The sequence below is a fragment of the Centruroides sculpturatus genome, unplaced genomic scaffold, assembly GCF_000671375.1.
Source record: "Centruroides sculpturatus isolate CEXI.00-Female unplaced genomic scaffold, Cexi_2.0 scaffold237, whole genome shotgun sequence".
NCBI lineage: Eukaryota > Metazoa > Arthropoda > Arachnida > Scorpiones > Buthidae > Centruroides > Centruroides sculpturatus.
The window spans coordinates 614,071-637,561 of NW_019384532.1; the positions used below are offsets into that span (position 1 = coordinate 614,071).

At 27.7% G+C, this 23,491-nt stretch overlaps 3 protein-coding genes across 3 annotated transcripts in view; 1 reads left to right on the forward strand and 2 right to left on the reverse strand.

Moving 5' to 3' along the window:
- Window positions 1-957: 957 nt before the first annotated feature.
- On the forward strand, window positions 958-2,558 carry LOC111623056 (D-2-hydroxyglutarate dehydrogenase, mitochondrial-like). Its single transcript, XM_023365540.1, has one exon. It carries the CDS (start codon window positions 1,019-1,021, stop codon window positions 2,537-2,539), a length of 1,521 nt encoding a protein of 506 aa, XP_023221308.1. The 5' UTR covers window positions 958-1,018; the 3' UTR covers window positions 2,540-2,558.
- Window positions 2,559-2,647: 89 nt separating this feature from the next.
- LOC111623086 (tyrosine-protein phosphatase non-receptor type 4-like) lies at window positions 2,648-4,312 on the reverse strand. The gene is made up of 4 exons (XM_023365569.1): window positions 4,011-4,312; window positions 3,684-3,878; window positions 3,469-3,617; window positions 2,648-2,804 (listed from the first exon to the last, which is right to left on the reverse strand). The coding sequence occupies exons 1-4, from the start codon at window positions 4,092-4,094 to the stop codon at window positions 2,648-2,650; spliced, it is 585 nt and encodes a 194-aa protein (XP_023221337.1). The 5' UTR covers window positions 4,095-4,312.
- A 5,733-nt stretch (window positions 4,313-10,045) lies between these two features.
- The window catches only part of LOC111623074 (tyrosine-protein phosphatase non-receptor type 4-like), a 65,450-nt gene continuing 52,004 nt past the window's right edge, over window positions 10,046-23,491 (reverse strand). The window contains exons 16-26 of the mRNA XM_023365557.1: window positions 16,623-16,766; window positions 16,345-16,414; window positions 15,329-15,486; window positions 14,362-14,452; window positions 14,201-14,265; window positions 11,934-12,017; window positions 11,607-11,801; window positions 11,392-11,540; window positions 10,592-10,727; window positions 10,466-10,511; window positions 10,046-10,387 (exon numbers count right to left, since the gene is read on the reverse strand). Coding sequence (XP_023221325.1) covers window positions 10,359-10,387; window positions 10,466-10,511; window positions 10,592-10,727; window positions 11,392-11,540; window positions 11,607-11,801; window positions 11,934-12,017; window positions 14,201-14,265; window positions 14,362-14,452; window positions 15,329-15,486; window positions 16,345-16,414; window positions 16,623-16,766 — 1,167 coding nt within the window. The 3' untranslated portion in view covers window positions 10,046-10,358. The remainder of the gene's footprint in view (window positions 10,388-10,465; window positions 10,512-10,591; window positions 10,728-11,391; window positions 11,541-11,606; window positions 11,802-11,933; window positions 12,018-14,200; window positions 14,266-14,361; window positions 14,453-15,328; window positions 15,487-16,344; window positions 16,415-16,622; window positions 16,767-23,491) is intronic.

The following is a 23,491-nucleotide window of genomic DNA, read 5'->3' on the forward strand; positions in this document are numbered from 1 at the left end:
ATAATGACACAACTGAAAAAATTTATCAGTTAAAGTAATAGGTCCAGTGGCGACACAATCGATTTAGACACCGGAATTGGCATTTTCTGGAGGGCCGACTCTCTGTAACGTGGGTCGGCGGGTCCAGATAGCAACGCATTCTATTTAAACACTAGAATAGACCTTAAAGATGTTTTAACGTTCAACGAAATTAATGCCGTGCTGTTAAGATTGTTGTTTAAGTATAAAGTAAATGTCTGGCTCTGGAAGTGGTTTGGAACCACACAAACAAAATTTTATGTTTTTTTGTAAAAAAAGAAAAAAATATATTAATATTTCTTTTAATAAAATTGCTAAAATAAATAGTCAGAAATTTCCTGTCCAGAAAAGTCATGTTTAAAAGGAATTATAAGAAAAAAAGTACTTTTTATGTTAACTTAAACAATAAAGCTGGAAGCCTTTTTCTGTGACAATACTTATTTTCCTGGGGTCGAATTCTGGTCACCGTCTCTGGTCTCTCGTCTCTCACAAGCCGGTCGCTGATTGGCTAATCCAAATGATTAACCAATCAATGACCGGCTTGTGAGAGACGAGAGACGAGAGACGGTGACCAGAATATGGCCCCTGATTTATTATCATGGTGACACTACTTTATCCAAAATTTCTTGTAGTTGTAGTCTTTGTAATGTTGAGTCTTACCGTGAAATCTGCTTTCAGTATTCTTATGCCGCAACTTCAAAGTTCTCACCATCCTCAGTTCCTCAGCGTAGTTCTTCACCATCTGCAGGTCTTTTTCATTGTGGGAAAGAGAGAGAGAAATAAAGGAGAAATACTCTTTGAAATTTTTTGCGATATAATAAATTTCCGAAATTATGATACTAAAGTTTTTACATTATATATTAAATATTTTCAATAAATAATAAGTTTTGATCTGGCAACACTTAAATTACGCTTTGAATGACGTAGTGTGATGTTTTCATGAACAGCTGATTTTGCATCTGACGATCATTGCACGTGTTTAATAGAGATTTCTCAAAATATGGAAGTTTGTATAAGAGCTGTAAGATTCAAAAGTGGACTTATAAAGAATGTTATTGATTATAATATTCGAAGGTTATCCAATGTAGAATTAACCTCGCTCAGATATCCTAATATTAAAAGAAAAACATATTCGAAAATATCTACATCTCATTTAGAAAACTTTGGAAAATTTCTAGGAGATGAAGGAATGATTACGAGCGGTAGCGATCTCGAAAGTTATAATACAGATTGGATGAAAACTTGTCGAGGACAGAGCACGTTGTTACTTCGACCGAAATCTACAGAAGAAGTTTCTAAAATCTTGTCTTATTGCCATAAAGAAAATTTAGCGGTATGTCCTCAGGGTGGTAATACTGGTTTAGTTGGAGGTAGTGTACCAGTATTTGATGAAATCATTCTGTCTACTGTTAGAATGAAAAAAATTTGGAAATTTGATGAATTGTCTGGTATAATGATTTGTGATGCGGGTTGTGTGCTTGAAACTCTTGAGAGTTTTGCTAATGAAATAGGATTTACGGTGCCATTAGATTTGGGTGCTAAAGGAAGTTGTCACATTGGTGGAAATATAGCAACTAATGCAGGTGGCTTACGTCTTATCAGATACGGATCTCTGACAGGTAATGTGCTTGGTTTGGAAGTGGTTCTTGCCGACGGAAGAATTTTAGACTGCCTCTCTACTAATAGAAAAGACAATACAGGTTATAATTTGAGACAAATATTTATTGGTTCTGAAGGTACTCTAGGGATTATTACCAAAGCTGCAATTTTGTGTGTAGTTAAACCTAGTAATGTAGCCATCTCATTTCTTGGTTGTTCATCATTTAATGATATATTAAAGTTATTTAAGTTAAGCAAGAGTATGCTATGTGAGGTGGTTTCATCATTTGAAATGATGGATCATCATGCCTTGGATGCAGTGGAAAAACATCTTAAATTAAGACTTCCAATATCCCATCATCCATTTTATGCTTTAGTTGAGGTCTCTGGTTCTAATGAAGAGCACAACAAAGAAAAACTCTCGGCATGGTTAGAATGTGGTATGGAGAAAAACTTGATCAAAGATGGAACCATGGTAACCGAACCTGGCCGTATTCAAAATGTATGGGGAATTCGAGAGAGGATAACCGAAGCATTACTTCATGAAGGATACACTTATAAATATGACATCTCTTTACCTTTAAATAATTATTATGAGATAGTAGATATAATGAGAGAAAGACTTGGTAGTAGTATTCTAAGATGCTGTGGATATGGACACATTGGTGATGGAAATGTACATTTAAATATGACCTCTACCAATTATAGTTCTGATATTTTGAATCAAATTGAGCCTTTTGTATATGAATGGACTGCTAAACACAAAGGTAGCATTAGTGCTGAGCATGGCTTAGGATTTAAAAAAAGAAATTATATCAAATATAGTAAATCCCAAAATGCTATTAATTTAATGAAGAATATGAAAAATCTTTTAGATCCTAAAGGTATTTTGAATCCATATAAAGTACTTCCAGATGAGTAATCATAATTTATGAGTTGTTAATGAAACTTATAACAATAATATTTTTCATTATAAGTTTAAAAAAATATTTTTATTAATCTATAAGAATATAACGTTTAAGTTAATTTCTTATAAAATTAATTTCTTTACTGTTGTTTGAATGAGCATTGCCCTTTGGTTTCTCATTGTTCGTACAATATCTAAAGGATATATTGGCTGATTGGCTTCAATTAAACACATTACAGTTTCCATTAAGATAACAACTCCAGTTCTTCCAACTCCAGCACTATTATATTTAAAAATTGTATGACAGAAAATTTTCATTTTCTATACATTTGAAATAAAAAAATTTTTACCATAAATCCTCACCTAATCATCCATGCATTGCATTCCATGTAATTTGGATGTTTTATCCATGGACAATTACATGGAAGTTTCATCTATTTTAATCACATCAATTACAGAACAGTGAAACGGATACTTTTCCACACACAACGTTTTCCACCATAAGTATTTTGTCTAATAGCAGACAAGAGTAGAATTAACAACAATTTCTAATTCTTCCAAAATTTTCATAAATTTATTATTATTTTTTAAAATTTTTTTATGATATTCTCTCAAAGACCAATCATATAAAAATGGATTATTTTTTTCTGCCAACTCATTAAGATTTGCATTGCAAGCTGCCATAACTTTTGAACAGAAAATGTTTCCTATTAGCTGTTATTTGATGACATCTTCCATCAACATCTGTAAATAGATCATTGCTAGGCAATGGTCTATCCAAATCATTTTGGTGGACAGAATTGTATAGTGGAAACTAAACTTTATGGTACAATGATATTAAAGAAAAACGTTTCAATTAATTGCTCATGAGCATTTAAGCAAGCATTGGACAATTAACTGAGTCTGTTTACACAAATGATTAAGTGAGAATTTATGGTAAATACCTGCAATGAACAATTATTGGTTCCATTGTTTCCTTTCTCTTCTGTCTAATTTGTCCAACAAAATTAAAAAAATCTTCATCATTTTCTGGAACACCATGATCCGGCCACGATACATATTGCATCTGTATTATTCTACGTAATTTATTTGTCTAAAAGTAATAATTCTTAGTAAATTTTATTAAGTCTCAAAAAACAAATTATGATGTAAGTTTTACCTCTACATTAAGTACAGAAAATTGACGAAAAATTCCAGTTGGTGTTTCTTCCTCTTGAACCAAAGTTATTTGTAATGGACCATATTCAATTGACTCTCTCAGAGATTGAGGCCAATATCTATAACATTTTGCTTGTCCTTGTTCTGTTAAAGTTGTAACCATAACAATAATTGTAGAATCCTGTTCCCATACCATCTGAAATTTCAAATAGTAAGACATAATTTTTATATTTAATTATTATATAAAAATTTAATAAAACCATATATTAAGATTTGCAAAATGCTAAAACATTTAAAATGAAGAAATTAAAATGAAGCAAATTCAAACCTGCCAAAATTCTGCACAAGTATTTGGAAGAGGTCCTTGGGTAGCAATATACTTGTTTATAATACCAGTATTAGGTATTTCCATCTAAAGATTAATTATAATAATTTAAATTTTTTTTTAATAATTTTATCTTAATTATAATAAATGATACAAAAAAACAAAGCTTTATATGATAAAAAATGAACAATAGACTAATGTAAGGTGACCAGATTTTAACATTGGTAAAGCTATTGATGGGGGAGAGCTCAAAATTGTCTCGTTGAAAAAAACTGTTCTAGAACAACCAAATTTTATTATCAAAGAATGCAAAAATAATATTGTATTAGATTTTTTAAATTTCAACATATGTAAACTTTACAAATATAATAAACATATATAGTATTATAAATCTTTATGACAATTTAAAAAATTTTTAAAGTACCTATGACAAACTATATTTTAACAATTATTTTAATCCTTCTGTATTTCTTTCTAAATAATAATAATACTAACTTGTATTACTTTTCCTCTGAATTTGCCTTGAATGTCACTTTATTATTGTAATTTTTTTTTTATTACATAATACTGTCGTAACCAAAATGAACCTCAGCCCCACAGCTAGCAATAGAATTATGCAAACTGATGTGCTTACACTCATTAGTCGCTAGCTTTCTAAGGTGGTGAGAGTCGAGAACTCTGCACTATGTAACACGTAACGAACAAAATGTTTGCTTGTTTGGACAGCCTGTGAACATGCACTACTCCACTAATGCAGCTGCGCATCCCAAACCATTTTCTGTTGGTCTTTGCACACAAACACAAAGGGCTTTGTCGGCACAGTATTCTTTATTTCTGATGCTCATGCATGCACTAGTACTGATACGTGTGATACAAATTGATCTTTACGAATCTTAAACATAAACATAAGTTTATGACACATAATTGACAAAAACTTAATCTTTCCAAAATGTAGGACTTTTTTAAAATGCCGCAGGATACGGGACAAATTGTTAAAAAGCAGGACATCTGGTCACCTTAGACTAATGGTGACTTGCCTATAATCAATGTAGGGCTGCAGCCTTTCCAGAAATTTTGATAAAGATTAAATTAAATACTGAATAAAGTTTTCATTAGGAGATACATGTATTCTTCAAAAGAATAAATCTTTAAATTCAAATACTCATGGCAAATTCTTTGTGACAATACACAAATGTAACACAACAGTAAAAAATCCAACAACAAGTTGCATAACTTTCACAACAATATTTAAAACTGTGTGGGGGCACCATCTGTTATGGTATTTTATTATTAAAAACATTTATATTTTTAATTATTATAAAATGGCAAAAAGCTTAATTTTGAGGGTACGGATGGGTTTTATAAAAAATTGTAAATGCTAATAATGAGTAAAATCATCAATAAATCCAACACTATTTGAGATATAGCACATGATCTTTTTTATCTCTTCATCCTGTCAACCATTAACCACCAAAATTTAATAGTATCAATTCCCCTGCAAAATTTCAAAAATTTTCAACAAAATGCCCAGTAGTTATTAAGCTTCAAATAGGATGTAGCTTCAAATNTCAAGAAGAGATGAAAGATGCCAAAGTTCTGAATAAAGATGACAATTTTCAACTGTAAGTTTATATGCTATACAAAACATGATCTAAGTTGAAATATCTTCCAATCTTTTATATCCTCCATTGAGGCCTGTTTGTGTAATTTTATTGAGTTTCTTGATTTAAAAAAAGGGTTGTTATTGAATCTATGTTTAAATTTTTGCTTAAAGCATTTGGATTTAGCTATTATTTTGGCTTCTTATTTCAAATTATTATTAAAAAAATTAAATGATCATTTTATCTAGTTTAACAAATTGATGTAATATTATAAAATTGATTGAGCTTACAAGATTAAAAGAAAGTTACTTTCATATTGAGAACTATTATAAAATAGTGGCTTTGCTAGCATAAGTTCCAAAAATCTGATCTAATGATAATCAAGTATTGTACTGTACATGTATAAAATAGGATAACTGCAAAATATTTTTCAAGCAGTTGCTTTAAGTGTTTTACTTTATTCTTGAATAATTTTGCATCAGTTATTAACAACTACTACTATAAATGAGGTGTAAACTCGGATTAAATTTACAGTATTATTGCAAACTTTATATGTTATCTTTAGGATCTATGGTTGGAAAAATTTTATAGAATTTTAAAATTTCCCTGATAAGAACAACAAAATAAAACTATAATTTTTTTTATCCAAATGAAACAAAAACAATATCAAATAATTTGGAAATGAAGAGATAAAATGCTTTTCTAAGTATACTAGCAAAAATTATCACTTAATTTATAGAAGAATAATTGTAAGATGTACAGTAGAGCGTCGTTTATCTGAAAGAATTCCATTCGGCCTAAAGTATAATTTTTATTTGTTTTTATATCTTTCAATGTATTTATTTTGTTTGTAAAACATGAAGAAATCATTTTTAACGATACAATAGCCACGATTATTATTTTAAAAAGTTTACGTTAGGCTTAACATCGATGAAAATTCAACGTGAAGCGACACGCAGTGGAGAAAAATTTCAACACGGGATAGGTTAATATATTTTTTCGTACATAATCGGTTATCCGAAAAATAAGTTATCCAAACAACCCCAGTCCCGAATTGATTCGGATAAACGACACTCTACTGTATTTTGAATGAAACAAATACATAGTTAAATATTTGTTAAATTTATTTTCCTACTTTTAAAAGCACTTAACTCTCTAAAGATGTGACATGATATCTGAATATATTTTTATTTTTGTAAAATTGGAATAATGTCCGAATAAAATAATATTTGCTTAAAAGTTGGAATTCTTTAATTGCTTAACTTTTTAAGAAATTTACATTTGTACACAAGGGAGTTTCCATTTTGTTATAGATTAAATTCTATATACTGTCTGAGGACAGTATATAGAATTAAATCTGTTTTTTAGAAACCTAATATTTTAATTAGAATAAATATTTTTTATAATTTACTATTCCGTCATCAGTTCCAATTCACATTTAAATTGTTTGATCCATTTACATGTTCAGCATTATATTTTTCTGTATTTACCTTTGATTATTTGTTCAGCTCTCACACATTGACCTTAAGTATTGGACGAATACTTTTGAATTTGATTTTCAATTAGATTTGATATTGGTTTAGATTTGATCAGATTTGTATTCCATTTTTAGAACCTGAAGATGGCCTTTAAAAATGGTTTAAAACGTTTCTTCTTTCAATAAATTGAGTTTGTTCAATAAATGGATTTATGGTGTTTTTGTAGTTTTGGATAGTAAATACATCCAGTTTTTAAGAAGATTTACATTTAAAAAACAATAGATTAACAGTTTTTCAATAAATTGAACAGTTTTTCCATCAGAATTCTTTCAGATATATAACATTTGTAAAATTAGTAGATTTTTTCATTAAACATGAAATAAAATAAAAATGTTAAACTAGATAACAGAAATAATCAGAAATAAAATTGTATACATAAAAACCATATCAAAAGCACATCATCCAGCATATAGATATTTAAACCTTATTTTAAGTATAAGGGATGATCAAAAATATCCATGACAGACTTTTTTTAAAGGAACTATTAATAGTAGCAATATAATAACTATGGAGGATATTTGACTATCTCCTGATGTCATGTATCAGAGTAGTGGTGCAGCACAAGTCAATTGTTGGTAGGTTGAGCTACAATACAAGTGTATTTTTTCCTCTGTTGTATTATAAAATAGATGAGTTGAATAAGCAAGGTGTTTGCATCAAGTTTCCAGCAAAACTTGATTCAAACACATTGGGAACTTGGTAAGATAGTCATCAAAACATACAAAATGTTTCAACAAGCATTCAAAAAACAGTGCTTAGTCCAAAAAATTTTATTAGTATTCAAAAATGGTTGCACTTCAACAGATAATGATTCACTTACAGGCTGATCAATAAGACTTGATATCAGATTGTCTATAGACATGTTCTGCAGTGCCTTAGAGATGTAGTTCATTGGAAGTGTCCTCACAAATGGTCTTCTGGTAACCAGTTACCAGAAGACCATTTGTGCACCATGCCATGCAGCCCTGAGTTTCACAGAAATTTGGCCAAGCACATCATCTCTGCAATCATCTCAAACAGATAGCACCACACACAATTTTTGGCAGTTTCTCACCCACTTTATAGATTTGGTCTCTTATGACTTCTTCCTCTTTCCCAGGCTCAAAACCACCCTGAAGAAGAAATGCTATCAGACATGACAGCAGTGAGCCATTACCAAACAGACCTATCAGACATGCACTGAAAAGTGGAAGGGTCACTAGAACTGCTACATGCAATCTGGAGGGTTGTACTTTAAAGTAGAAATGTTCCAGTGACTAGTAATTGCTTTTGTTTTCCTACAATAAATTCTGTCCTACTCTCGTATGCAAAATTCAAATCCATGGATCAAAGATGTTTCCTTGATTTTGTGCATTTACTAACAACTTTAGAAATTTTAATGTTTTTCTAAAAATTCAATAATAATAAAATGCCAAACACTGTCATAGTAGGAGCCATATATAATCTATCAGAAATACATGAGAGCTGCATTTTCTATTCGAACACTATTTTATATTATATATAGTTAAAATACTATAATTATCACAATTCTGTAGATATCACTATTATTTTACTGTACTGATACTTTACAATTGACTGGGTAAACATTTAACTCCTTCAACTTTATGAACATACTCTTAACATTGTAAACATAACTTACAACTTAGTTTTCAGTTTTCACTCTGTGTGTATAACACCAAATAATAGAAAACTTACACATGTAATACTTTTTAGCAGTATGTACTGTACATTACCAAGTTGATAAAAAGACAGGTCTAGAAGAGCCACATGCAATTAACATGTTGCAGCTTGGCACTGTAGCAATATATATAAAATCTAGCAATGAGTTCTTTAACTTTCCCAGCTGCTATGAGATATTTTTAAAATAAAAACATATTAATCATAATAATAAAAATTGTGTGTGGTGCTATCTGTTTGAGATTTTGGTATAAAAAATTTTTTATACATCATTAATTATAATAAAATGGCAAAAAGCTTAATTTTGAGGCTACTGATGAATTTTACAAAAAGTTGTAAATGCTAATAATGAGTAAAATCGTCATTAAGTCTGACCCTTCTTGAATATAACAAGACACTCTTCCATCTCCCCACCCCTTAAACACAAGCTACCATGCCAAATTTTGTTTCTTAATCTTTACCTTATCCTCAGATGTTAAACGAAAGAGATGCCAACATACAATTTTTATCCATTATTTATTTTTTTTTTTTTTTAGTTTTAGGGAATCTCAAAACAGAGATTTGCAACATAGAGAGTCAAATGATTCCAATACTTTCCCTTGTTATGAATACATAACAGCCAGAAAAGAAAAAAAAATACATTCCATAATATAAATGATTCATCTTACCATTCCTTGAAGTGTTTTCATGATAATCTATTATAAAAAAAATTATAAGGCATTCATTATTCCATTAAAGGCATCATTTCTTTTCTATTTTCTGAAATACATGCAATAAGTAAGTAAAGAGAAATATACTAAATGCATACCATATCTTTATTAAAATCCTGTAAGAAAAATATAATTACCATAAACTATTTTAAGTACACTTTATGGTATGACATGGCACTGGTGATCACTGGATATTATCATCATACAATATAAAATATTTAAAAGTTTATATATGTTGTAAAAATTCACAAAGTATTTAAATTAGAAAATATCACAAATTCAGGATGATGATGATGATTTTAAATAAAACTATGATCTATTTACATTGTGTAAAAAGTATATTTACAGTAAATAATGTCAAATAAAGTTTTAATCTTATTGAAGTAATCAAATGCAATTATGTTTTATGAATTATAACACTATATTCTTTTTTAAATCAGCATAAATATATAAAAAATAATCTTATTGAAAAATAAAGTATAAAAATACTAAATAAAATTTATATTAGGAAATAAGATTTGGATTAAACAATAAAAATCAAAATATTTTACATCTGAATAATAAGAATTGTTTGGTGTTTCATAAAATTTTTATAAAATGATATGGTTTAATGTCTGGTGTTCCAATTAAGATATCAAATCTCTAAACTGTCCAAATGACACAGATAACAAAATATATGCTTTAGCATCGTAACATCAATAATGCAGTAATACTGCTTGAAATCAACATCTCTCTTAAGTTTTGTAGAAAAATATATATTCATATTTTATAAGATGTTGTTTCACATTGAAGTTGACACAATATATACCCTGAATATTTCTCTTCTTACTCCTTAACAGGTTTTACAATTTCTTCTAAAAAAAATAAAAATAAGAAAGTTAATTTTAGAGTATTTTAAAAAGTTTTGAATAAATTAAAAAAAAAATACAAACCATTGTATACTTTTAAAATTGATTCACATACATATCTATATTGACTCTAAAAGAAAAAAAAATATTTTTATTAATCTATAAGAATATAACGTTTAAGTTAATTTCTTATAAAATTAATTTCTTTACTGTTGTTTGAATGAGCATTGCCCTTTGGTTTCTCATTGTTCGTACAATATCTAAAGGATATATTGGCTGATTGGCTTCAATTAAACACATTACAGTTTCCATTAAGATAACAACTCCAGTTCTTCCAACTCCAGCACTATTATATTTAAAAATTGTATGACAGAAAATTTTCATTTTCTATACATTTGAAATAAAAAAATTTTTACCATAAATCCTCACCTAATCATCCATGCATTGCATTCCATGTAATTTGGATGTTTTATCCATGGACAATTACATGGAAGTTTCATCTATTTTAATCACATCAATTACAGAACAGTGAAACGGATACTTTTCCACACACAACGTTTTCCACCATAAGTATTTTGTCTAATAGCAGACAAGAGTAGAATTAACAACAATTTCTAATTCTTCCAAAATTTTCATAAATTTATTATTATTTTTTAAAATTTTTTTATGATATTCTCTCAAAGACCAATCATATAAAAATGGATTATTTTTTTCTGCCAACTCATTAAGATTTGCATTGCAAGCTGCCATAACTTTTGAACAGAAAATGTTTCCTATTAGCTGTTATTTGATGACATCTTCCATCAACATCTGTAAATAGATCATTGCTAGGCAATGGTCTATCCAAATCATTTTGGTGGACAGAATTGTATAGTGGAAACTAAACTTTATGGTACAATGATATTAAAGAAAAACGTTTCAATTAATTGCTCATGAGCATTTAAGCAAGCATTGGACAATTAACTGAGTCTGTTTACACAAATGATTAAGTGAGAATTTATGGTAAATACCTGCAATGAACAATTATTGGTTCCATTGTTTCCTTTCTCTTCTGTCTAATTTGTCCAACAAAATTAAAAAAATCTTCATCATTTTCTGGAACACCATGATCCGGCCACGATACATATTGCATCTGTATTATTCTACGTAATTTATTTGTCTAAAAGTAATAATTCTTAGTAAATTTTATTAAGTCTCAAAAAACAAATTATGATGTAAGTTTTACCTCTACATTAAGTACAGAAAATTGACGAAAAATTCCAGTTGGTGTTTCTTCCTCTTGAACCAAAGTTATTTGTAATGGACCATATTCAATTGACTCTCTCAGAGATTGAGGCCAATATCTATAACATTTTGCTTGTCCTTGTTCTGTTAAAGTTGTAACCATAACAATAATTGTAGAATCCTGTTCCCATACCATCTGAAATTTCAAATAGTAAGACATAATTTTTATATTTAATTATTATATAAAAATTTAATAAAACCATATATTAAGATTTGCAAAATGCTAAAACATTTAAAATGAAGAAATTAAAATGAAGCAAATTCAAACCTGCCAAAATTCTGCACAAGTATTTGGAAGAGGTCCTTGGGTAGCAATATACTTGTTTATAATACCAGTATTAGGTATTTCCATCTAAAGATTAATTATAATAATTTAAATTTTTTTTTAATAATTTTATCTTAATTATAATAAATGATACAAAAAAACAAAGCTTTATATGATAAAAAATGAACAATAGACTAATGTAAGGTGACCAGATTTTAACATTGGTAAAGCTATTGATGGGGGAGAGCTCAAAATTGTCTCGTTGAAAAAAACTGTTCTAGAACAACCAAATTTTATTATCAAAGAATGCAAAAATAATATTGTATTAGATTTTTTAAATTTCAACATATGTAAACTTTACAAATATAATAAACATATATAGTATTATAAATCTTTATGACAATTTAAAAAATTTTTAAAGTACCTATGACAAACTATATTTTAACAATTATTTTAATCCTTCTGTATTTCTTTCTAAATAATAATAATACTAACTTGTATTACTTTTCCTCTGAATTTGCCTTGAATGTCACTTTATTATTGTAATTTTTTTTTTATTACATAATACTGTCGTAACCAAAATGAACCTCAGCCCCACAGCTAGCAATAGAATTATGCAAACTGATGTGCTTACACTCATTAGTCGCTAGCTTTCTAAGGTGGTGAGAGTCGAGAACTCTGCACTATGTAACACGTAACGAACAAAATGTTTGCTTGTTTGGACAGCCTGTGAACATGCACTACTCCACTAATGCAGCTGCGCATCCCAAACCATTTTCTGTTGGTCTTTGCACACAAACACAAAGGGCTTTGTCGGCACAGTATTCTTTATTTCTGATGCTCATGCATGCACTAGTACTGATACGTGTGATACAAATTGATCTTTACGAATCTTAAACATAAACATAAGTTTATGACACATAATTGACAAAAACTTAATCTTTCCAAAATGTAGGACTTTTTTAAAATGCCGCAGGATACGGGACAAATTGTTAAAAAGCAGGACATCTGGTCACCTTAGACTAATGGTGACTTGCCTATAATCAATGTAGGGCTGCAGCCTTTCCAGAAATTTTGATAAAGATTAAATTAAATACTGAATAAAGTTTTCATTAGGAGATACATGTATTCTTCAAAAGAATAAATCTTTAAATTCAAATACTCATGGCAAATTCTTTGTGACAATACACAAATGTAACACAACAGTAAAAAATCCAACAACAAGTTGCATAACTTTCACAACAATATTTAAAACTGTGTGGGGGCACCATCTGTTATGGTATTTTATTATTAAAAACATTTATATTTTTAATTATTATAAAATGGCAAAAAGCTTAATTTTGAGGGTACGGATGGGTTTTATAAAAAATTGTAAATGCTAATAATGAGTAAAATCATCAATAAATCCAACACTATTTGAGATATAGCACATGATCTTTTTTATCTCTTCATCCTGTCAACCATTAACCACCAAAATTTAATAGTATCAATTCCCCTGCAAAATTTCAAAAATTTTCAACAAAATGCCCAGTAGTTATTAAGCTTCAAATAGGATGTAGCTTCAAATAGCACCCACACACACACACAGAAAAACCACTAAATTTTTTCACATTTCTCAATGTTTCAAGGTCCCTTGAGTCCAAAAATGTACAATCTTGGGGGGTCATTTTTTTAACTGATTACCATACTTTCACTCTGTTATATATAACAGAGCTGGAAAAGTAAAAGTAGTAACTACTAATACTTTTTTATGACTTATTAAGAAAATTTGCATGTAGATTTTGTAATATCTAACCACTTAGGTTTGAGAATTGATCATTTAGCTCATATTCATTATAGAGGAGTAACATATCAGCTTTCAAGATACAAATTTAAGTAGGAGTGTCTAATCAATTAAAATGTGAATTGATGGTTAAAAAATAAAAGACAACTAAAGGTGAGGCATACTTTATCTTTGATAGTTTCTAGGAAAAAATCGCCATAGAAATGAACATTGTAGCCACATGAAAGATGTTTCACAATTTTTAAAGACAATCTTAGTAAGTTTAGAATGAAAGATAATTGCATTTTAAAACTGACAGATAACCTGTACCCCTTTTCAAATCGACTAAACTAGATATTTACAGAAAATTATATTTAAAAATAATACAGAAAATTAGATATAATATATAATTAATCAAAAAGGCTTAATTTAACTTCATCCCTCCCATAAGAAAGTCTTTTGAGCTTTTACCAATTTAGACTGATTGAAAGTTTTGTTATATACATACATTCACATAGCTGGCATTTATGTAATCAGTTATCCCTCCATGAAGAATTACTCTTGTTGTATCATCTGTAAATAAGCATTAACAGTGTTTTATTGTTTTAACAATGGATTATAATTTAAAATTCTGTTTATTTAATAATCTTAAAAAAAATATATAGCTACATGGCAATATATCTTTATATCTATTTCTTGCTTGATTTTCAGGCAATTTAGCAGTTTTCATAGTTGTTCCTGGTTTCTTTCTGTACAAGTGCTAGATGATGATGATGCATAAAATGCAGAAAATTCAAAATATGAAACAGTTAATAAATTGAAAAATATTTTTTTAAAAACTTTTAAATTAACATTTTTTAGAAAATAAGTTTTCTAAAAGCATTTATTAAAAAAGTTTATATGAAATATATAAAAATACTTTGCTGATATTTTTTATTAAATAACTATATTTTATGAAGACTAGAAGTAATAGTTTATAATGTATTAAATAAGCAGCTGGATGGCCAAGCAGTCAAGGTGGCAGCCTACCGCTCTGGGGGGCCCAGGTTCGAATCTGAATGGGTCAAAAAACCCCAGGAATTTTTTGGGGGATGGTCTGTTCGGATATGTTGGGCCTTGGCCCTCACCATCCTTCAGCCCCATTGTGGACCTGGCCGAACCATAATGGGCTTGCAAAAAGAGCCCTCTTAGTGCCCACAGGGCGGAAAGAGTTTAAAAAAAAAAAAAATGTATTAAATACTTAAAGAAATTTTTTACTCATAAATACAGCCATTTACAAATTTTTAAGATGTTTTAAATTTGCATTTTACATGAAATTGTTTCAAGTTGAGAAAATGGTCATTGAATGGTCAAATATATTATTGAAAAAAATAATAATAATTTTGGCTTTCTGGCAAATAGTTGATTTTGTAAACTGCTCTTAATAGCTTTTCTATTTTAAATTAGATTTCTGTACTTAATTTTTTAAAAAGTTGTAAGATAGCTAGCAGAGAAATTTAGTTATGTAATTTAATAATTATGCTGCTGCATATTAATAATAAATTAAATATAGAGATTATTAAATTTATTACAGTAATATTTTAACAGAATTGAATTAAGATAAAAAACAAAATATAAATATCTTTATTTTGCTTACTTCAAATTGTGCAATAGTAGCACCACTTTCTAAACCATCACCAAGAAGTAATATTGATTCATCTAACAAACTTGGCTGTCTAACCAGTTTGGATTTATCACGAGGTATATCTGGTATATATTGAAAGTCAGGTTCTTCAACTCCCTTTTTAACTTCAACTAAAATTATAAAAATGCAAACTGAGTGACAAATTTAGTTTTAAACTAAATAATATCAAACTTTTTGGGCTATAAACCTGTTATTTTGATTAAAGTATTAAACTAATGTGATCTACAATTATGTGCTGTGTGAGAATCTGGAACTGAGGGATTGATTTTGGAACTGATTAAAAAAAAAAAAACATAAAAGTTTGATTTTATCTCTCACGCACCTTCTTTTTACCTGATGATTAAGAAAATTTTAATAAATCTAAGTCACCAGAGAAAAAATTAGAAAGTAAGAAGGAAAGAAGGGCGATCAAATAATTCCCATACAAATTTATAGACAACTTTCAAAATCAAATCAGAACCTTAAGTTGGATGAGGCAAGCCTTATCTTATTCCCTTGCTGAATAATTCCAGTTAGTTTTGTTTTTAAATTTAAAATTGTACAGGATGAAAAAGTGGTTTTAAGATCTGTTCTTTGCCTCTTTGGATTAAATAGTCCATGAAATCAGTTTTTACTTTCAGTTAAAAAATTTGAATAATAATCTATTTATTTGTTTAAATGAATTCTAATTGAATTGTTTGACATGCTTTTATTGCTTGAATCAGATGATTTTAATATATAAATTGAGTTTTTTATCATTGGGCATTTATAATATTGATTTATTATTATTCTTTCATAATTTTTTCTAGATATTAGACTATTTTTATTTTCATTGATCACTCTTGAATAATTTGCATTAAGATTATTTATACTCTTAGATCTTATTTAAATTTTCATTTTCTTAAATTTAAAAGATGTTCTTAATATTTTATCCAAACATAAGCTAATTATTTCATCGCAATAAAAATTAACAATAGTAAGAAACATACCATGTGGACAAACTTTCAAAACTAATTCCTTCGTTACTGTATCACATGATGTTTTTATTAATTTTACAACCTAAAATATATAACAATTTTAATATTTATTAAAATTTTTATTTGGTTAACCAAATAAAATTTTAAAATTTTATTAAAAATATTAAAATTTTATTTGGTTAATTTTTAACATTATTAAAAAAACATTAAATTAATAATAAAATTCAATATGATAATATAATGCATATATTGTAAAATTAATTAAATATAAAAATAAAAGAAAAACTTACTTGTTCATGAGTCATTCCATTTACATCTGCTTCATTAATTGCTAATATTTCATCACCTTCATTAAGTTTTGGTACACAAGTATCAGAAGGAGTGGATGGAACAACTCTGGATACAATAATTGGAAGATTTTGATCAGCTCCACCCTTAAAAACAAATTAAAATAATAATTTTGTGATAAAATTGCATATGATATACCTTAAAATTTATTATTAATTTTATGGTATTATTGTTTTATATTATACAAAATAGCTTAAAAATATCTGTGAACAAATATTTTATTCTGAAAATAAAAGTTACGTTTGAANGATGTTCTTAATATTTTATCCAAACATAAGCTAATTATTTCATCGCAATAAAAATTAACAATTAGAAATTAATTTTGAATAAATAATTTAGAAATTCTAGAAAAAAATGGATCCAGACTGGGATTTGAACTCACAATTAAACTTATTAGGCATGTTATCAGTTAAGGCATCAGGAAATAATCTGGCAGTTTAGTTTACTGTTTGATAAAAAAAATTAATTATAATTCAGATTTAAAATTCCTTTGTATAACTCTAATATTGCACAAAATATATCTGTTCATAAACTAACTGCACTTTACAATCACTTGGAATGGCAATTTTGGCAATCTTTATTCAATCCATTTAATATTGAATGTTAAGATTAATGCAAAAATTGTGTTTATATTTTTTATCGTTATGTTAAATCATTTTTTCTTTATTAGATCTCCCCAATGCATGCTGAAGAGTGATTTTTAATGCTTTTCTAACTTTCCTAATTTTTTTTATCATGTTAAAGTATTTGTATTTTTATTATGTATCCTCAGACCTGTAATTGGGGTTTCCTGTAGGTTGGTCAGTTTGGTAAATAAATAAATAATAAATTAAGACTGTCTATTTTCCATTTCAATTTCAATGTGAATTGACACCTCACTTAAGATTTGTTGATTTTATTTGTAATAATTTATAATTTGTTGTTTTATTACAAAAAGATATGTTAAAATTCTGATAAGTCATTTCTAATAATTGACTTATCAGATTTTTATCTTCTGATATATTTGGAAAAAGTTTTATCTTTGGTTGTTTATGTTAAAAGTATATACTATTTAAACATAATATATTTCTTAAATAAATCTTATATACTTTATATGAATTAATATTAAATAAATTATTCAATAATGTTCTTGAGAAATATGTCATGTATAAGCATTATTCCATTTCTTATCAAAAATTCTGTTGATGAGATTTCATATCATCTTTCAAGTTGAGTGGATCAATATACTGTATTTTCTATAAACATTCAATTTCAATTTATAACTAATGCAATTGCATTCTGGTTAATATCTATGGGTAAAACTAACTAAAAAGAATAAATAGAATCAATAATATTCAAAATGTTAATAGATCACTGGAGTTTATGTTGGAAAATGCTGATTTAATGAAAACAAACAGAATTTAATTTTTCAACATAAATTAAGATATGTAAACTATGAAATCTGATCAAAATGCTGATAAATAAATATCTTGACATTCAAAATCCCAACAGACTTGAAAGCCTGACAAGCATGAAAGCCAACAGGTCAAACTATTGGCACAATCAAAAACTTGATATTGTCATTGTTCCTACATATTCTTGACTCAATAAAAATTTTGAAAGATAATTTTTATACATAAATTCCTGCAGATCTCAAGGAAATTTCTGTTGACATTTTTGCATAGTTTAAGCAAAAAAACATAAAAGCACTTTCTCAACAAAATGTTTAATGATCAATTTAATAGGCTGTTCTCTGAGTCAAACATACAAAGTTTGATTTACAATAATTGATTGTTTAGTATTGTAGGAAGTTTTTCTACTAACTAACACAATGAAACTTCAACAAAATACTTTATTTACTGCTTACAACATTTTCATCACAGCCCTTCACAACATTCTCTGACTTTGTGCCCAAACTTGACATCTTCCAACTTTGTCTCCACACTCCACACCCTTCTCTCACCTTTGATCCCAAACTTAATGTCTCTTCTTCTCAAGTGTCCCAACCATTCATTTGTGCTATCTTCCCGAACCACAGTATTATATACTAATGTATTATCTACTATATTAGTAGATAATACATTAATATGAGGGTGGTTTTTTCAAACTCCGATGGTCCATAAAAAAAAAGACAAGTGTAAATAATAAAATGAATTTATTACCAAAAGTTAGGTACAAACATGGTTACTTTTTGACATAATCACAATGAAGATTGAGGCATTTGTCATATCTGTGGATGAGCTTTTCCATCCCCTCTTTATAGAATGTTGTCGCCAGTGAATTAAGATGGCCTTAACAACATTGTTTTGAAGATTGTCATTATTCTCAAACCTCTGTCTTCCTAGCCACGTTTTCAGTTCAGGAAAGAGGTGGAAATCTTCACACATTAAAAAGTTCCAAGCTGGGTGGAAGTCTTCACCGCCTTTAAACATCCAGCATATAGCCCTGATTTAGTGCCAAGTGACTTCCACCTCTTTCCTGAACAGAAAAAGTGGCTAGGAGGGCAGAGGTTTGAGACTAATGACGATCTTCAAAACAACGTTAGGTCCTATCTCAAGTCATTGGCGGCAACATTCTATGAAGAGGGATGGAAAAGCTTGTCCACAGATATGGCAAATGCTTCAATCTGTTCGGTGATTATGTTGAAAAATAACCATCTTTGTACCTTACTTTTGGTAATAAATTCATTTTGTTATTTACACCTTTCTTTTTTTTTTTTTTTATATGAACCATTGAAGCTTGAAAAAATACAGCCTACAGCCTACATATATAATATTGTGGTTTGGGAATATTGTATGTCTGAACAAAAACACACATCTATAGCATGTAACCACTTTTATTGTTTTTACAATAACCACAATTGAATTCAAATTTTTCTTAAACAAACCATAAAATTTTAACAGCTAATTGAGTAATCATTAACTTTATGATAATTTTTGAGTTTCAATTCATTTATATTCAAGAAAATAAATTACTTTTGATACAATAGTCCAGCTTAAAATTAAAAAGTTTCATTTTTTTCTCCCTTGTTTTTAACACATTATAATTAGTAAATAAAATAGAATTAAAAAATTTCATAAGTAAGTAATTTGTGACAATTATAGAATTTAACAAAATGTTTTTGTAATTTGAAATTGTTATGCTTCAATATAAAACAAAATAAAATAACAATAAATAACAAAAGTTTTTTGACAGTACTCTGACAATGGCTCATTATAAAAACAGATATTTGCTTGAGTTTGGTAATTGATTTAATAGTATATAAAATTTTCATCTAACAAGATTTTTACTTGTCAGTCTTTTGGTCAAATCAGGCTTTCAATAGTGTAGGATTTTGAATCAGAGCCATAAACTATAGGTCATTCAATTATACAGGGTGTCCCAACGAAAACGAAACAAACATTTATTTCAAATAAAGTAACACAAACTATTAAAAAACATAAAAAAACCTTTTAAGCTAGACCGCATATGCAAGGAAAAATAAGTTGATCATAAAATTAAGGTTGATAATGTGTTATCTGTTTCCAAATGTTATAATACAGTATTTTGTAGTGTTCACATTAAGCTTGACCACATAGTGATTCAATTCGAATTTATGATTATTATTTGTTTTGTTGGGATAAAAATCGTCTGGTACACTCGTTTTCCCGCGCTTTTAGTCGTTCGACAGACGATGTTGGTTGCCATAGGAATGCTACTCGGACAACATCTAAAGACTCAACCGCTCATTAGTTAAAAGACATCAAGCCATCTGTGGACGTCTTGGAGAGCTATCAAGTGTTGATTGGTGGAATAAATGTTTGTTTAGTTAATAAAAAATGAATAAGTTTTTAAAAATTTTGTTGTCTGTTGTATTCAGAATCGCAAAAATTTCATTGCAGAAAATGTCCCCCTTGAGAATAAAATCGACCTGTCCGAGCGATTTGCTTGGACGAACGCGATATCTCTGCCGTTTCATTTTCGTTGGGACACCCTGTATATGGAATTCAAATAAACATTTTTTATAAATACATAAAAAAAAACATCTTGATAAAATCAATGAATATAATATATTTTTGAATAGTTAGTTTCAATTAATTTGATTGATTGAAAAATTCTTTCTTAAATATTCAATTTCTATAAAATTTATCTTAATAATTACTGTAGTTCTCAAAGAATTTTCAAATTTGTTTTTCTAATATGGTTACTAAAACTTTTTTATATCAAATAAAATTTTCTGAGTAAATTTTACTGATATTTCAAGAGTAATTAATCTGAGAAGAAGCTTTACAAAGTAAAAGACAATTATAACTTATCTTTTAATTAAATATATTATAACTGTAGCATCATTCCTATTTGTTCAAAAATAGAAAAATACTTATATATAAAGATATTGAAAATCACAACCATTTAATCCTTATTTTAATTTTTTTAATGCTTCAACACCATAAGTGAATTCCATATTATGCTACTGATTTTAAAAAAAATTAAATATTGATAGCATATGTAAGATACAGTTTACTTTAGTATAATTCCTGCCTCAATTATGTTAAATGCCTTTTTGGATATCCCAGTTGAATAAAATTTATTCAACAAAAACATAGGTAATGAAAACAGCAATAAATTTTCTCAATAGTAACAGAACAAATAACTGACTAATTTATAATATTAAAATTACCTTGACATTAAATCCAAATCTTCCTTGATTATCAGGTTTCATTCTTACTGTAACAATATTTGATTCTTCATATTTTTTGGTCTGAAAAATTTCTTAATATTATTTTATCATATCTTACTCAAATTTCAAATTTAAATTTTTTATTACAAATTTTTCATATTTAGTTATTATAAAAATCTAAACATTTTAAAATAAAAAATATACCATTAATTATATATTTTAAATATTTATATAGTTGATATGATTCTGCACAATGATTATTTTAATGTAAACAGAAAAATATGTCTACACATTAGTAGTATATACAGTAGCGCATCGATTATCCGACTCAATTGGGGACTCAGGGGACAATTGGGGATAACTGAAAAAATCGGATAATTGAAAAGAAGGAAAAAAATACACTATTTGTATAGTATATTAGAATATTAGTATATCCCATGTAATTAGTTTATTAGTATATTGCTATTAACCAACTTTGCGTTGAATTTTCATTGATGTTTAGCTTAACAGTTTTTTTTTTAAATAATAATTGTCTCTATTGTATCGTTAAAAATTATTTTTAAATTATTTTATTGCTCACAAAACAAACAACCGCTTATAATTAGAAAATTAAGTCTCATTTAAATACTGGCCTTCCTTCAATGGTCGAGCCATTGATGCCAGTTAAAAAAAAAAATTAACAAAAATAATATTAAAGTAGCCAAGACATAGCCAAATATTGTAATGCCACATCACTAGCGGACATTTCAAATTTGCCGACTAGAACGGTCGGTTAACCGATGTGATGGTTAATCGGAGGTTGGATAATCGATGCTCTGCTGTATATACTAGAATAATAAAGTTATCAAAATTGAAATCAAATTCCTAATGATGTTTTTATTCTTTTGATATTATTTACTTTCTAATAAAGGCATCCTTGACTTTTGGATTTGATTCATTTCTAAAAATTTGTACAGAAGTCAAATGTCTGAAATTTGAGCAATAGAGTGGCATATTATAAAATGAAAACAAAATCAAAAGATAACCAATGTCTTCATTCAAATCTGATACACCTCAAAACTTTAAACAATATTCCATTTTAACTTCCATTATGATGTTAAAAAGAAACCTTTCACTTAAATGATGCTTCACATTCTAAATTCAATGATTTGATCCGAAGATGAGATAAAAAGCATCTCAAAAAGCATCTCGAAAAGCATTTAATCAAGAAAATAATTCAAAGGAGAATTCTATGTTTACATAGTGAGGTAAATTTTTGTTATTTCGACTTTAAGCAGTTGATATTCACAAGAAAGGTTATAAAGTGAATTCCATTCTTAGAGAACTAAAAAAATTTATAAACTCTCTTATTAAGGTTTAACTTTTTGAAATAAATATGTATAACAATTCATAAATCATCATCTAAAATGTTAAAATCATATATTAAACAGACAAAAATTAATTTTACAATCAATTTTGCTGTTGTTGAAACAAAAACTGGTAGAAAGTGCCTTCATACAATAGCTCAAATATTTTGTTTGTCAGCTGAAAATATGATATTTGAAAGTTTAAATCTGGCATACAAAAGCAAATTAAAGAATCAAAGTATCATGTAAAAATGCATTCTCTTGTACATGATACCTTGATATTTTGTTGAGTTGTTCAAAAGACAAATATATGAAAATTGAAGAATGCTTGTATATGAACAAAAGCATTAAAAATAGACAAAATTAATTTACAATATTAAAATTTCATTATTACAGAAACTATATTAAAGATAAGGTTATCATAAATTTCCAAATTTGATTAGTTTACTTTTATATAAGTAAAATAGTTTATCATTTATCTTTATTATAACTTATCTTTTAATTAAATATATTATAACTGTAGCATCATTCCTATTTGTTCAAAAATAGAAAAATACTTATATATAAAGATATTGAAAATCACAACCATTTAATCCTTATTTTAATTTTTTTAATGCTTCAACACCATAAGTGAATTCCATATTATGCTACTGATTTTAAAAAAAATTAAATATTGATAGCATATGTAAGATACAGTTTACTTTAGTATAATTCCTGCCTCAATTATGTTAAATGCCTTTTTGGATATCCCAGTTGAATAAAATTTATTCAACAAAAACATAGGTAATGAAAACAGCAATAAATTTTCTCAATAGTAACAGAACAAATA